Source organism: Erpetoichthys calabaricus, chromosome 4, assembly GCF_900747795.2.
Source record: "Erpetoichthys calabaricus chromosome 4, fErpCal1.3, whole genome shotgun sequence".
Taxonomy (NCBI): domain Eukaryota; kingdom Metazoa; phylum Chordata; class Cladistia; order Polypteriformes; family Polypteridae; genus Erpetoichthys; species Erpetoichthys calabaricus.
The window spans coordinates 236,633,950-236,651,011 of record NC_041397.2 but is presented as its reverse complement, the minus strand read 5'-3'; the positions used below and the strand labels follow the sequence as shown (position 1 = coordinate 236,651,011).

Sequence of the window (17,062 nt, the reverse complement as noted above, 5' to 3'; positions counted from 1 at the left end):
GTACTGCTTGGGATCCTAGTGAATTCTGGGTTATCACTCCATATGGCTGGAGTTCAAAATTCTTACTGAAGAAACAGTTGTATAATGATTATAGCAATAGTTGCAATTAGTTCTCTTGGCATACATTTCATATTTGTGTGACAATCTTATATTTGTACTTTTCCTCTGCAAACAATTTTCCCCTGGTATAACACAAGTCAACCCAACCAAAAACTCTCTCAGCACCTAAATGAAATCTTTGTTTTCTTTTCATCTTTGAAGCGTAAAGCTGTAGCAATAGATGCAGGCAATTCAATCTGTGTTTAGCCAAAACAGGAAAGATTAACAATTATCCTTATAGTTCTCTGATAATTGTTACGTTATGTAGAGTTTTGAGCATAATCTGTTCATTTTCTGATATGCCTCTAAGTGTCAGAGCTCTTGAAGTTTCTATCTTAATCAAGACATTCTAAAGTGCTAAATTTCTTTATTTTTACCACTATGCAACTTTCTAAAATACGTTTATTTTTTTTCTCCTCTGAATATAAAATGTTACAATATAAATGCATCAATATCATCCAGGGTTACATCTCATATAGCATAAACTATAAAGCAATGTAAATAAAGGGATGAAATTTATCCCACAATCCATGTGTGATTAAAACAGGCTGTGGCAAATATTTAATAAATTTAATCAGTGTACAAAAGTAAAAATTTCTGTTTGGGCATTAAATATGCCAATATTTAGCCATATATTGACAAACTCTATATTGCATTGCTGCTTGTCTCTTACTCAATGGTTTTCCTAAAAGTTGGAATGAAGGCATTTTCACACTCACAGTCCATTTGCTTTGTTCTGAATCAAGAGATGATCAGTTACTTTGTTCCAATCTCCAGTTAGTTTGGTCATGTTTCACATAATAAACTTTCAAGTGAACTACAGTAATCCCTCCTTCATCGCGGGGGTTGCGTTCCAGAGCCACCCGCGAAATAAGAAAATCCGCGAAGTAGAAACCATATGTTTATATGGTTATTTTTATATTGTCATGCTTAGGTCACAGATTTGCGCAGAAACACAGGAGGTTGTAGAGAGACAGGAACGTTATTCAAACACTGCAAACAAACATTTGTCTCTTTTTCAAAAGTTTAAACTGTGCTCCATGACAAGACAGAGATGACAGTTCTGTCTCACAATTAAAAGAATGCAAACATATCTTCCTCTTCAAAGGAGTGCGTGTCAGGAGCACAGAATGTCACATAGATAGAGAAAACAATCTCTAGCAAACAAATCAATAGGGCTGTTTGGCTTTTAAGTATGCGAAGCACCGCGGCACAAAGCTGATGAAGGCGGCAGCTCACACCCCCTCCATCAGGAGCAGGGAGGGAGGGAGGGAGAGAGAGAGACAGAGAGAGAGAGAGACAGACAGAGAGAGAGAGAGAGAGAGAGAGAGAGAGAGAGAGAGAGAGAGAGAGAGAGAGAGAGACAGAGACAGAGACAGAGACAGAGACAGAGACAGTTTGTTTTTCAATCAAAAATCAATACGTGCCCTTCGAGCTTTTAAGTATGCGAAGCACCGTGCAGCATGTCCTTTCAGGAAGCAGCTGCACAAAAGATAGCAACGTGAAGATAATCTTTCAGCATTTTTAGACGAGCGTTCCGTATCGTCTAGGTGTGCGAACAGCCCCCCCTGCTCAATCCCCCTACATCAGGATCAGAGAAAGTCAGCACAAGACAGAGAGAAAAGTAAGCAATCTAGCTTCTCAGCCATCTGCCAATAGCGTCCCTTGTATGAAATCAACTGGGCAAACCAACTGAGGAAGCATGTACCAGAAATTAAAAGACCCATTGTCCGCAGAAATCCGCGAACCAGCAAAAAATCCGCGATATATATTTAAATATGCTTACATATAAAATCCGTGATGGAGTGAAGCCGCGAAAGGTGAAGCGCGATATAGCGAGGGATCACTGTATAACGCAACAATAGACACCCTGTGGGCATGTTGTTGACTTCTTTCATTGGGCAGAATTTTTTTTCTCAGGAAATATCATCATGAAGGGTCAATGACAGCCGTGTTTGTGCACTGCCGCATATATGCCAAACACAGCTCTGTGAACAGAATTATACCAATCATCTAGTAACTAGAAGAGGACATGAAAATTATGTACTACTTTGCAAGCTAGAGAAAGCAAGTGATTCATCTAGGTGACTCTACAGAAGATGGCAAGTGCTGCTGACAGCATACAGTGATTTGCTTCAATTTCATTTAGCCAGTGAAAGCATCAGTTTTATTTCACTGTATGATGTTGGTACTTACTCTCTAACTGCCTACTATACAAACATAACCTCTATTTAGTTTATTTTAATTTGCATGTCTATGGTCTTTAGGACTGCAAATATTTATTAATTTGTTCATTTGGAATGTTTCATTAATGCTTACCACATAGTATCAAAGTTAATGCGCCTCCAGTGTCTGCATCATCCTTTGCAGTGCACGATTATGGGTGTTCTTTGGTCACAGAGGGCACTGCTATTCATTTCTCTAAACCTCTGTACCTGGGTCAACTGATCAAATCACAAGTAAGCTTTAAGCTTTGTCAACTTCTATCTAATAATTAGATAAATAGAAAGGCTCTGAATCGGGTACTAGGTTTGTTATGATTATTGGTACTTGAGCACGTTGTTTCATGTGACATTTGTATGTATGTGTGTGTGTATTTATGTTTATTCTGAAATTGATGAATTACTGGCAGCAATGGTGTAGCAGGACTACTCCAAGGTTCACTTGTTACTGCACCACCATTCTAAAGGGTCTTGGTCTGGTTGTTTTGATCTGCAACATACTGCCACTGGTATGTTCACATTTACCTACACAAACCAGACTGCTGGGGAGAATCGCTACAGAGTGTGAAACAACTGCTATAATTGAAAACACCTTAAAAAGACTCAATCTGGTGCAAAATACTATTTCTAGGTTTCTGAAAGCCATCAGCTATCGTAAACATGCAGTCACTCAAATAGCCAGATTATGTTGGCCGATTGCCTATTCCAGAATGATTTACAGGAACCACATTCTACAAAAACAATTCAGAATATCCTAACATTACTTACCATAATAGATAGACAATAAGTGTGTGCCTGTATCACACTGAAAAGGCAAACATATAACTGAATTGCAGAACTACTCCAGAAGAACATTCATTATTCCTTGAAGAACCCACTCTAAGGCGTTATATCTGGCATTTTTTTTTCCTTTTGTACACTTAAATATAAACTTCACTGTAGCCCCATAAATCTATAAAGTTATATTCCAATATACAATGTCCAATCCTGAACATTAAAATCTAAAATTTCTACTTCAGCTGCAAAACAATAAAAATCTCTCTCTTCAGTATACAAACGGGTACAATCATGGATGTGAAGCTGATCTCTAAACTGTTAAATCAGTGTTCACTGTAAGAGGTTTAAATAAAGCATGACTGACTAAAATCAGAGAAGGCTAACAGAAATGGTTATTTAAATTCCCCATGTGTTATATTCTCCTATTTTATGTACTGTATATAAGCACCTAAAAATCGGTTTAGAGCCACAGTGCTACAAACACATTCTAAAGATACCAAAATGTATTTTAATGTGTTAAGCCTTTAAGCAATCTGGAATTTTTAAATTCCACTCCTGCCTGCATTCTACAGGTTTCACCTTGCTTGCTTATGCACAGAACCAGTGTCAGTCTTGTCTGCAGTATTAAGCTTGGTCCTGCAAGTCTAATGCTACTACAACTGGAGTTGTTGAAGCATTTTTATGCTACTTTAACACCTGTTTGTTATAAAATTCAGCTTATCAAATGAATACTTTTAAAACAGGTTTTACAACAATCAAATTGACAGCTAGTTACCTTTCTTGGAAAAGCTCATTTTAGCTACTTCTGCCAATATGTAGTTTCTCGCTAATGTATATAAAGTTTCCAGCAGAACAGGAGTGTATCTATGTTCTCTTTTTCTACAGTGTTTGTACACAGGTCATAAAATAAGCTGTAGCATAAGTACAATTATTCATATTTACACATTACCAAAAACAACCCTTACTAAAATACATCCAATGCAGCAAAGTATGCATACTGTATATACAGTCTATACTCATCATGCCAGTCAGTTCAACATTGTGAATACTTTGAAATATCAAAGATGCAACCAAACAATTGAAGGACTAATATCATTGATGTTTGTACTAGCTATGTAAGTCGCAACAGAACACAAGTGCTATAGGTTTTTCAGAAACTACCAGGCAAGCAATTTTACTTTCTGCTATAACAAGACAGCAGGAAAATGAATGATGAAAAGGCGGTATAAGAAACAGTTTATAAGCAAGTGTTTCTTGTCAAAAACCCATACTTTAACATATTCTACAGATTTGGCAGAGCAAGTTCTGTCAAACTGTGTTTTGATTGTATTTTAATAATGCCACTAAAGCTAATTTTCATACCTTAAAGTCTGCAGTAGCAGTACTGCCTCATATGGGGCACAAGGAAATTCAATTTCAAATTTTAATTGCCAGATATTGATTCAAATCAACTTTCCAATTACTTTTTCAAGATTGCACTGTAAAAAATCTTAAAGATAAAGTTTACATATTACAGAAAAAAAGGAATAATAAAGCCACCATAAACCAATAGGATTCACCATAAAAATAAAAACAAAGCCATATCCTAATGAAAAAATTTTATAATGCTTGTTGAACCGGACTAGCTAAGCTAGTGTATCTAGAACCACAAGCCTTAATGTTCAAACTAAACCCCAGCTGTAAGAAATGCATGGACAGCACTATACTATGTAAATTGGGTTTACATTATCACCACTGTAAATGGTGCTATATAAAATAATGAATAATTGATTAATAACCTTCTTTAACTAAACACAATTTATCTAAGACTTTTATCCGGTTTTCTCTCCCAGATGCATTCATTTCATAATCTAGTCCCAAAAATGGCACTTATATATGACTATAACAGATTGTCTCATGCCTTACAAATCTTTGCTATTGCCTCCGATGCCATTCATTTTTTAAAAATGGAGATGGTGGAGGGACATTATTTTTTTTTGTCATAATTAAATTTATGTGCTTCCTATTGCAAAGCAAAAATGTGTCATCACCATTTAGCAAAACCTTCAATATGTGTTGAAGCTACTACATTCATTATGGGCACCCTGTATTATGAAGTGCCCTTTCATTTATTTCAGGATCACAGAGGCCAGCACTTTGCATAACACACAAGCAAAAACTTCATCCATCCATCCATTATCCAACCCGCTGAATCCGAACACAGGGTCACGTAGGTGGGAGGAAACCGGAGCGCCCGGAGGAAACCCACGCAGACACGGGGAGAACATGCAAACTCCACGCAGGGAGGACCCGAGAAGCGAACCCGGGTCTCCTAACTGCGAGGCAGCAGTGCTGCCACTGCGCCACCGTGCTGCCCAGCAAAAACTTTAATGACACTAATCCATTGCAGAACTATAATAAAGATTTTTTTTAATTCAAATAATGAAAACAAACTTACAAAAAGCTCATTATTAGGACAATCCAAGTCAGGTTCCAATTGTGTGACTTCTGGAACTGTCCATGACCCCCTGTGAAGTAAAACACAGGCTAAAAATGCTGCAATGTACCTTCGAGAATTCAGTATGCAAGCATTATTAGGAGATATTAACCAATAAAAATATCTGAGAAAAGACTGAACATTCAAAGTAGTGTTAATATTTAGCTTTAGAATAAACAAAGCAAAAACATACACATTACCTGCTACAAACCGCATACTACTAAAATAAACATAGCCATTCGTTTAAATGCACATACCATAGTACTTACGTGAATATTCTGTCCCACTGTCAGCATTCATATCTCCAGCCAACAGAGCTTTGTCTGACTGTCTAGAGAGATGCTCAGTTAGGGATCGGCTGCATGTCCTTCGTCTTCTTCGCAATGATCCTGGTTTACTGGCATCATTGGGCACCTGGCTTACACCCGACTCTTCAGCAAGCAACCTGGACTCTTCAAAATGTCAGTGAGAAATATGGGCAAGAACACCTTTTAAGCATTTCACACATTGTAATTCTCACTATTTGACATGTAAACAAGATCTAACTTTTTCATCATTGCACCCTAGGCTTGCAGTCTCACTATCTCAAAACAAATGCATTGAGAGCTAGGATGGCAGAAAACAGAATTACTTTTTTACCTGATGTGGCTGGCTCAAACAAAAAACATTTCTGCCTTTATCTGTAAGATTTTCTTTCCTGTAGTCAAATTCAATATAGAAACCAATTAAACGAGTTATTTGCTAATGGAATGAGCCAATTTAATTCCCTGCTCCTGCATGCCAGCTCATCTGTTTTTCCTTTTACTAAAAGTAAAAATACTTTGTTTAAATCTAAAGTTGCCAGACTACAGTTGTCACCAAAAAGGAAGGAAAATTCAAAGCACAAGTCCTGAGACAAGTACAGTCGTGGCCAAAAGTTTTGAGAATGACAAGTATTAGTTTTCACAAAGTTTGCTGCTTCAGTGTTTTTAGATCTTTTTATCAGATGTTTCTATGGTATACGAAGTATAATTACAAGCATTTCATAAGGTTCAAAGGCTTTTTGACAATTATATTAAGTTTATAATATTTGCAGTGTGGGCCTTTCTTTCACAGCAAACTTTGTGAAAACCAATACTTGTGTCATTCTCAAAACATTTGGCCACGACTGTAATATAAAGTGTTTGAAAAATCAAAACACATAATCCAAAATGTCCAAATTAATTAACGACCCATAAATTTCAAGGGGGTGAACCTCTTCCTCAGGGCATGATAAAAAACAAAGAAAAATGTACAAAGGCAATTAAATTTTGAACCATATACTTAATGTGTTTTTTATTTTGTATGTAATGTCAAGAAAATATGTGAATGACAAAGCAGTTGTTGGAGCTCAAAAAAGAACAACTAAAAAAATATGTACCGGCTGACAGTGTCAAGTGGAAGAACAACATGAGAGCAAAACATGGTAGAAAATTATGTATTGAAAATTGAGTGTACAGCTAAATGGGAGGGCCCCCCCCCCCCCTCATTATAATTTTACAGTTTATGAATTTTTTCATTTATTAGCTTATATATTTTTTAGAGCTTATTTTCTAAACTTTATTTTAAATAGTCTCACTTAGTTGTTTATTTATTGTGTGGACACTATTTTTTGCTATTATTCTACAAGTTATTTTTATCCCATAAACATTTTATCTTTGCCCTTTCATGCTATTTATTTGTATAAATGGCTTATTATTACTTATATTTTTATCTCAAATATATATGGCTTTGTTTAATATGCCAAGTATTGTAATTTTCTACCACAATGCATTTCTCTTTATAGTCATTTAATGTAGTGTTTTTGATTTCTCCTGCTTATAGTCTCCCTGTAATAATTAAGAAGGGAGAATCCTGGAGCTTGATAGAATACCGCTTGACTTCCATTTCACATTTTGAGATATCTATCCCAGCATCTAACCAACACGTTTAATAATCAATCTACAGCCAGCACCTAATCTCCAGTTTTAAGTTAAAACCAATCACTGTACTATTAAAACATAATGAAAAATCATGTGTTGTAACCTCTTCCCAGTTTAAAGAGATACAAGGCTAGGACTGTGCTTTCCAGACATCCTCTTCCACCCCCAGCAGTTTAACTTTCAATCAAACAGTGCACTGACAGTGGCTATTAGAAATTCTGGACTTATTGCTTAAGTTTTAGTTCATAATTGTTACATGTTCTTTCAGACTATGCTTCAGATTTTTTTTTTAAAATGCACTCATGGAGCTTCCAAATATTTTCAATTGGTTCAGGTCTTCTGAGAGTTGTCTCTGATTACAAAATTAACTGACCCAAATCTGTCTTTTTCTCTTTAAACCAAAAATGCAAAGCTTCAAACCTTTTCACTCATTTCTTTTCAATAATTTGTTTAGTGTTGAAACTCAAGCTTTTCTAAATATCACTGCACAAAGTATCTGCATATTTTTCTGACACTAAAAATATAACTTTCTCTTGGTCTAAATTACCATTTTCCTTCCTGCTTGAAATTTGGGAGCAATGTCCCTTAATGGTTCCTTCAGTACTGGGAAGTCTTTCGGATCCTGAGGCATCAAAGCATCCCCACATGATTATGGTACAACTCCTATGTTTGACTGCAGGTATGCTGCTTTCACCATTGCATTTGATTTACACAATATATAGTGGGACCTGTGTTGCTCAAAGAGTTCTACTTTTGACTCGTCTGTTCACAAAACATTACTCTAAAAAGCTTAGGGATCATCCAGGTCTTTCTTTGCAAATGTAAGACAAGCATTGATATTACTCTTGAATAGCAGGGATTTCCAACTTGAAAAACTCCCATGAATCCCATTCCTCAGTCTCTTTCTTATTGTGGCATCATGGAAACTGGTCTTAACTGAAGCTAGAGAGGCTTGCAGTTCTTTGTGTGGTCTACTGGTAGCCTCAGTGACTTGAATGCGCTGTCGCTGTGCCTTTGGGGTAATTTTGGCCAGCTGCCCTCCTCTAGAAATATTTGCTATGGTTTCAAATATTCTCCATTTAGAAATTAAGATTTCTCTCACCATAGTGCAGTGGAGTCCCAGAACCTTAGAAAGAACTTTGTAGTACTTTCCTGATTAGCAAGTTTCAAAAGTTATAATGTAAAATTTTTGTTTTATACTACTTTCAATAATCTGTAGGAGTCAGAGAGAGAGAGAGACACACACAATCAAGAATCTCATTATATTGTCTGCATATGACAATAATTTTAAGCTTGATCTTTCACCTTCCAAATGCTTGATATGCTTAACTTTGACCTAAAATAATTAGCATATATACTCACGTTTAAGTTCTCCCGTAGATAAGTCGGGGCTTGATTGTACAATATAATTTCCAATATTTTATAATGTCAGTTGTATAAGTCGAAAGCAGAATACTCTCGCTATTGATCCAAGAGATTATGATATGCTAACCTCCACCTGAGAGAGTAACCATGGAGCACACTGCCTTTTTTTCTATGTATTTGCCTACGTGACCACACGGTAATACCTGAACTATTCCAAAGCAACATTTGCACTGTTTTGTGTATCTTACACCCTCATACACCTTTATCATAAGATCGTCCCTTATCTAAGATGGAGCTGTCGATCAAAAGAAAATATGAAGCTGGTTTTAAACTAAAAGTCATTGAAGTGGCAAAAAATTAGTAACTGTGCTGCTGCAACAAAATTCGATGTGTCTAAGAAACTGGTACGAGATTGGAGGAACCAAGATGTTTATATAAAAAAAAAAAAAAAGTGTCATATTTTTGAACTGGCATATAAGTCGGGGTTTGATTTTATGATTGATTTTTTGGGTTTCAAGACCCGACTTATACGCGAGTATACACGGTAATATCTGGCACAGATTGACAAGTGCACCTCAAGGTTAAGTTCCAATCATTATTTGAAACTCTGATCCTGTTCCTAACATTGTTTAAATGTATCTAAAAGATTTGTTGTTATGGGACATAAAAATAATCATCTAAGAATATTTACTACAGCTAATGTAGGTTATAATGTTTAAATCTCTCAGACGAACACAAACACAAGGAGTTCAAATTTATATACAGCATAAGTAACAGATCAATATGTAAACAACAATGAGAAAAACATTTTTCAAAGATCAACTGTGTTTTAAACCTGAATATTCTGAAGTGCAGCACATCATGATTGTGAAATTGTGGATTGCTGTCTACTTGATTAAACCTTTTTTGGGGACTGCTCACTAGAAAACATTCTCTGGGTGTGGAAATCTGTACAATTCAGATTATTTGTAACTGTGTAATTACACTCCTTATCTGTAGATGGAAATGTTTTTCTTTTGTTAGTCATTTTCATTATTGATCTGTTACTTATAAGGATACTCAACTACTTGTTTTAACTTTCACCAGTTCTTCTTTCAAATCACAACTGCTTCCATCTTCATGGCAATATGCCTTTGAAGAGTACGGATACTTTTAGCTACTCAGAAGACAGGATAAATGAACCACTGGGTACAGATACGCACACAGCACGGAAATATCACTCACTACTAATAAATTTACTAGCAAATGGTTTTACATTGCAAACAGTGAGTGAGATTCAATGCACCTGTTAAGTCCTGATAAGTTATTTAAAAAAAAAAAAAAAAAATGATATATATATATATATATATATATATACCCAGAGGGCCTTGCATTCAGAAGGGTCCTACCTCGTTTATTGATAACATGCACTTTGGTTTCAGATTTTGTGCAACCTTAAATAAGTGCTCACTTCATCTAATGTTACTTACTTTACTAATGAAACGTCCAACATTAAAAATGCAGCATTTTGTCAGGCAAAACAATGACGAACAGAACTGGTGTTTCGCCATATTCTCACAGAACATAAAACTCAAATAACAACCTTAGAGTAAGGAACTCAATGACCAAAAACAAAAACAGAATCTCCAGGGATGAAAGAAATTATACTTCTGGCTAAGTTTATAAATGGTTAAAATCAAACTTCACATGCACCTAGACATTCATGCTAGTATTATATGTGCTCACTTATTTCGAGATCCCCTTCGTCTGACGGACAGGTTGCTGCTTCTGTCTCATTTTCTTTTTTAGGAGGCACAACTACGTGTGACACATATTGTTCTAAACCACAAGCAAGGACAACTTGGTCACCACCAAAGTTTCAACAATCGAATCGGGTGAGAGTCTAATAATATTTCTGAACATGGGAGGATGTTCCATCATTTGTACCTACATAGCTTTACAATTCTTTTAAAACCTTGATTGAATTATTCAAAATTTTAAAGGAAGAATAAACTTGTGTCTTTTTTCCCATAACATTCTTAGGTCCTTCAGGCACTATATGAATCTATGTGCTAAATCCAATAGGAATCCAAGTATCTTCTATATACAGTTAGAAGGGGGCTATCAACAGAAGTGCACTAAACAAGATAGTAATGAATCTCTTTGTAAACAGTGCTAAATGAGAAAAAAAGTGCTGATAAGTTGGTATGTATTCTTACTTATTCTAATTTGGCTAATTGGATTAAGAGAAGCATTTTTATCAAATGCCATATATTTAATTATGTTCACAAGTAAAACCAATATTTACTTTTCTCACAATAAAAATTAATGGGACTGGGCTGACAAGATGACATTCTGCATGTTTAAGCTACAGCTGTTGTATTAACATTTCAGTACTTTTCTATTATCATGACGCAAATTGTATTATCGTGACACAAATCGGTGGGGCCTTCCTCCTCACCCAGTGTGTCGGACAAAATTTCGACGCATAGTCCCTTGCCTCTACTTTGTGTTTTCTCATGACGACTGACGTCCCACACGCAAACTTCTTGCATATACTTGTTCCTATCTCCATGTCTAATTGGTTTTCGCACCATTTTACTGACGTTAGCTCCTCACACCACAAATAAATGAACTGAACCACAGTTCTTAATGGTAACTGGCAATTCTCCAGCCAGTTCCCTTGTCAGATGGTGACACTTGTGCGACAAGTTTTCCTGGAGCACCTCCACTTTACCCGGTTGGAGAAATATAATTTCATAGGGTGGTTTCAGGGACACTGCCTTTCTATAGGAAGAATACCTGTGTCCTGAAGAAAGCACACAGAGGTCTCCTCACTGGTTGGTAGTTCCCAAATTTTCATTGTTCCGGGGTACACTGCACTATCAAAGAGATAAATCCTTGCCACTAATCTTTTCGCGTTAACTGTTAACATGGTGTGATGTGCATACGTGACTCGCAGTGGAAGACAGTGGGGGCGGTGGCCTCACCGATTTGCGTCACGATAATAGAATAGTACTACCATTTCTAAGGTTGAAAGATTAGATGTTAAAAGTTATTGTTATTACCTTTTCATCTATCAAATTGTGATACAAAAAGAATAATAAATACCATTTTATCTTTGCCCATATTCTTTATGGAAAAAAACTCAAGGTTTTGACACATTATGATTTTGCAACAAAACAAAAAACTATAATTATATTCACACACATTCTGAAAAGCATCTGATGACAAGACATTTTGATGAAAAAATGCACAGAGAAGTGGTTACGGTATTCTGATGTTGAAATCAAACTACACTTTGGTGCAAATGCCAGAACAACTTCTTACTAAGGAGAGAGGTAAACTGGATGTACATTAGGTTTCAACAGATGGATTTAATGAACATTATGATTTGAGCTGCTTCTTTTAACATTTTGAACGTGAGGTATGAGTTAAGTCATATTTCACTGAGCCTGTCAAAACGTGACATACGAGAGAAATTGTATCTCAGTATACAGCCACGATAGACACAGCCAGCTTGCTGGCAAGCTTTTCTACTGTGTCTCAGTAACCTGCTATAGTGCTGCCATCTAGTAGTAGCCATACATTTTTTTTTTTTTTTTTTAAATTGCTGAAACAGCTTGTGGAAAATAGTGCTATGAATAGAGACTAGTTATGTTGTAGCAAAAAAGATATAAAGTTGCTAATGTTTTGAAACAACTAGATTTTTTTTCAAAATGAATATTTTGATGATAATTTCAATCATCGAGATAGTGACAATCAATTGGATGATGTAGCTCATGTTTGATCATGCACTGATCTGGATTGCTGCCCCAAAGGAGTTTCTTCGTTACAAGGCATCTGACTCGTCACAACTGTCAGGGCAGCAGTATGCGGACATTTTGCCACCAGTGCAAACATACAGCAAATACCAAATAAATGTATTATATGCATGTGCTTCTAAGCCTGCCCTCTGCGTGGTCCATGCTCAATTTTCTCATTCAAATGCAGACTTTGTCATGTTACTGGTGAAAATAAAGTAATTAACTTTTTGTTTTTTTACATTTTGACACAGATACTGTTGATAAAACCATTGCTTTCTAATACATTTTTTATTAGTTTTAGGAGTTCATTATTTATCATATATGAAAAGACCTATAACTGTAGCATCCTGGCAAAAAATGGTCCAGCATTCAATGTCCTAAAGACAGCATAATTAGTGAGCAATTTATGATTCCATTGACACTTGTTATACCCAACCCACTTCTATCCATTTTTGATCTTGTGTGCTTGCTAATGAGTTTTACAGTATTTCCTTATGGCATTTTCCCATTTACCCATTTTCTGTATATTATGCGATAATTAGCCAAGATCCACATTAAGTAATTCAGTTGTCTGTTAAGGTACTACCGCTTACATTTGCATCTTGGAAGTGAAATCCACTTACCTAATTGCTTGAAATAGTTTTCTAGGCCACTCCACGAGTTCTTTTCAATGGCTGCTTTAATCAGACCCCAGGGCTGTTTGTTGTACTTGACATCCGTTGAAATCCTAAAATCAATTGCATGAGAGGATATATCAAAATTATAAATGGATAAAGATCATAAATTATAACCCTAACTGCTCAAAAATTTTAATATTGAAAAAACTGAAGAAAACAAAAGGCTAAAATATCTACAATTATACTTCCCCTCTTTGGCACTGTTGAATTAGACTAGTGAGTCTCTACTTAAATCTAAACATCAAGAGACTGAAAGACTCATTACTATCCACAAGATGGCAGTAATTCAATGTCTAATAAATTTCAACTATTCTCACTGTCAAGTAGAAAGTAATTTATACCTTTGACTGAATCCTAAATTCAATACTACAAACTTCATCTTCAAGTAACCATAAATTCACCACATGATTTCACTTTGACTTTAAATATGTATTTTTTTAACACTCTTTAAAATTCAGCAAAACATCATAGACAAGTGGGTACAACTGAACTATATACCACGGTGCTACCATTTCAATCCCTTTGTTCAATGAACTATTCATTTAATGTACTGTGAGCATGGCTAAATATTACAGCTAGGTAAATGCGCTAAAGGGAAGCAGACCATTGTCTCCAAATATTTTAAAAAGATTCTGCTCAGTGTAAATGGTGCAAAAGCTAGACCACTTTTTCATAACATTCTGAACAGGTGTAGCCAAGCTTACTTTACAAACGTTTTCAGAAATGCAGACTAGATAGAGTTCTATATATCACACTGAACAAACAAAGTTTGTGTACATACCTTAATCTACACTTGTGCTTTGATATACGAGCAATACAGAACCTGTTGACAGTATAGAAGTAATCATGGTAAGGCACATCATGTGTGATCACTTCTGCATCAATAAGGTAAAACAGTCCATCTTTGCTTTCTTTATGCATGACCTAGAAACAAAAATGAAATTCTGAAAAATTACAATATATATTTAAAGAAGAATTTTTTTTCTTTCCAGCAAAAACATTCCACAAAATTCTTGCCCAAATAAAATTATTTTATTGTAGACAGGTATCATCCTGTGAAGCAACATTAGAAACACATTATATAGCACACAGCCAAATTCTTTACAAAATGTAAATGTGAATATGTAAAATTCCATAAGAATATACAACTAAAGAAGGCATTGACTATCAAATCGGTATTTTATACAGAATCCCTTTTCCAGAGCACTACCAAAAATACCACACAAACAATCTTGCATATATCTGGGCAGTGGAGACAGTAATATTAGGAAATACAGGATTTTGGAAAAGTTATTGTTTAATTTAAAGTCCTTTGGAATGTCAAAAATACATCCACTTTCCTACTGATATAACTCATTACATTTTATCATCAGTTTTACAAATTCATAACTGAGGTTTTCAAGGCATTGAAGCTTATCAGTCAAGTCAAATGTGACCATCCTGTCTTCTGTGTGAGAAATATTCAAGCCATGAACTCCTGCAGATAGAGTTAAAGAATAATAAAAATTCCACTTCAATTATTTCTACCTTCACTTATGTTTAGATATGACATAAATTCCCATACATGTTACAAGGCAAAGACAAAATAAATCACAGCAAGTCAGCAGTTTCTTCTTTTAATCTCTATAATGCCATGTCCTACCTGAACAACATTATTTACCTTTCTATAACAGCCTAAATACATAAGAAATAATTTCATATGATAACTTTCAATGTGAAAAATCCCTCAGATTCAGTGCAGGATATTTTCTATGATAATACAGATTACTATATGCAGATGGCTTTTTTAGTGAGCTTTCACAATGCACTAACAGTGAGCCCTGAATCAAACAAGCTACCAATACAGTTGAACACAACTGAAGGATTCAATTAAACAATACAGCATATTTACATCTATACATTAATTTAAAGCACAGGTATTTTAAGTGACGTCTTTGGGGTAGTGGAGTAATTTAGCAGTGAAACTTGGACGTTTCTCCTTCTAAACTTGAGATATCAGATTGTTGCTGGATACCAAGCTTCATACAATGAGCCAATGCCACACTTGGGGAACAGCTATGAAAAATCCCAGAGAAGCCAGAATGCAGTGTTGCCTGGTGACAACAACACTTTGTGAGAGACCACTGGACTAAGAAATAATGGCAAAAACACACAGGAGGAAGCTCAGGCAACAAGAACTTGGATGGAAGAATAGCACTTAAAGGATAAGTTTTAAGATTTTTCAAGTCAAAGTTATTTCTTCACAACCATGATAAAAATGAAGTTGTTGCTTCAAATTGTATCAAGTTATTTCAGATTCATCAATGGACCCAAGCACCCTTTGGCCCAACTGTAAGCAGCAAGAACATACCATGTATTTTTATACTTTATAAAAAAAAGCACTTCATTTTATAACACAATTTTATGAAGCCAATTAATATACACCATGATTGTGATGAAATAACGTTTGACTTGAAAAATATCCAACTTATTCTTAAAGTGGAAAGTGCATTTGCATATTAGAAAACAAGTAAACAGTGAAGGTACCTCACCTATTAGAGATTTCTCAACAAAAATGTATTAAGTTCCTAGTGGGGTAGTCAAGCTTTTGACTGTTTTAAAATTTTTCTCACTATAGCACCCACAGAGTACCATTTACTACAAAATACCTGTGTTTTGTATATTTTGTTGGGCAGGTGGTGTTTCTATAGAGGTCCCTGGGCAGTACGGACTAAAAATTTAAACTCATTAACCTTCTTAACATGAAAGCCAGTCATGTGTCGTGAAGCTTTGCAGAGTGATGGATCATTCCAGTAACATAATATGCAGAATGAATCAGAATGTTGAGGACTAATTCTAGCCATTTGACCCATACCTGTGTCTCTGTTGCTGTGGTGAACTTGCCGATGAGTGGATTGTTAATTGTTATTGTATAATTTAGTTTTCTCCGCCAGCCCCCAGATGCCTCTTTCATCCACGGAGTAGATACAAAACCTGTAAGGTGGTTAAATGCAATGTCATCTCAAATTACTCCACTCAAAGTATTAGGAAAAACAAACGTTCTCATCGATACCTCTGGGATTTTATATTCACTGTTTGAGCAACTGGAAATGCAGGCTATTTTAGGTAGTTAACAATGAACTCACAAAACAGGCAAGATGAAGAATGAAAAGAAATAGTGCACACTACGCACACCATTACCTAAATGTTTAAAGGAATTTAGGAAGTCTTTTTGTAGTGACTTGGAACTGTTAAACATGGCAAACCAGCCAGTGAAAACAACATCTTAAATAGAACATTCCCATGTTAATCATGGAGTTCTACCAAACATTTCATGGCTACAAAAGCACATAAAATTGTGCTCTTAAAGTGAAAGGATATGTATTCATAAGCAGGAATTTTATAAACTCATACAAGGCATGAAATTTAAAACAGATTTTACTAAATGCTATGACGCATGGAATTCTTAAATACTTGGAAGATTACTAAACAGTTCTCTATAAACTTGCAAAAAATGTCAAAATTTCTCCCCAATTGTTATTTACTTTTAGATTGTTCATTGTACAGTGGAACCTCGGTTCACGACCATAATTCGTTCCAAAACTCTGGTCGTAAACCGATTTGGTCGTGAACCGAAGCAATTTCCCCCATAGGATTGTATGTAAATACAATTAATCCGTTCCAGACCATACGAACTGTATGTAAATATATATATTTTTTTTTTTTAAGTTTTTAAGCACAA

General features: G+C 35.4%; 1 protein-coding gene and 1 long non-coding RNA gene across 3 annotated transcripts in view; both read right to left on the bottom strand.

Moving 5' to 3' along the window:
* The window catches only part of gramd1c (GRAM domain containing 1c), a 118,098-nt gene that overhangs the window by 3,846 nt on the left and 97,190 nt on the right, over positions 1–17,062 (bottom strand). For both annotated transcript variants that reach the window (XM_051927157.1, XM_051927156.1), the window contains exons 11-15: positions 16,196–16,314; positions 14,123–14,265; positions 13,288–13,391; positions 5,844–6,026; positions 5,536–5,605 (exon numbers count right to left, since the gene is read on the bottom strand). In XM_051927157.1, the coding sequence (XP_051783117.1) occupies positions 5,536–5,605; positions 5,844–6,026; positions 13,288–13,391; positions 14,123–14,265; positions 16,196–16,314 (619 nt within the window). The remainder of the gene's footprint in view (positions 1–5,535; positions 5,606–5,843; positions 6,027–13,287; positions 13,392–14,122; positions 14,266–16,195; positions 16,315–17,062) is intronic.
* LOC127527665 (uncharacterized) lies at positions 130–5,524 on the bottom strand. Its single transcript, XR_007934851.1, has 2 exons — positions 1,947–5,524; positions 130–916 (listed from the first exon to the last, which is right to left on the bottom strand). It is a non-coding gene; the product is annotated as an uncharacterized LOC127527665 (long non-coding RNA).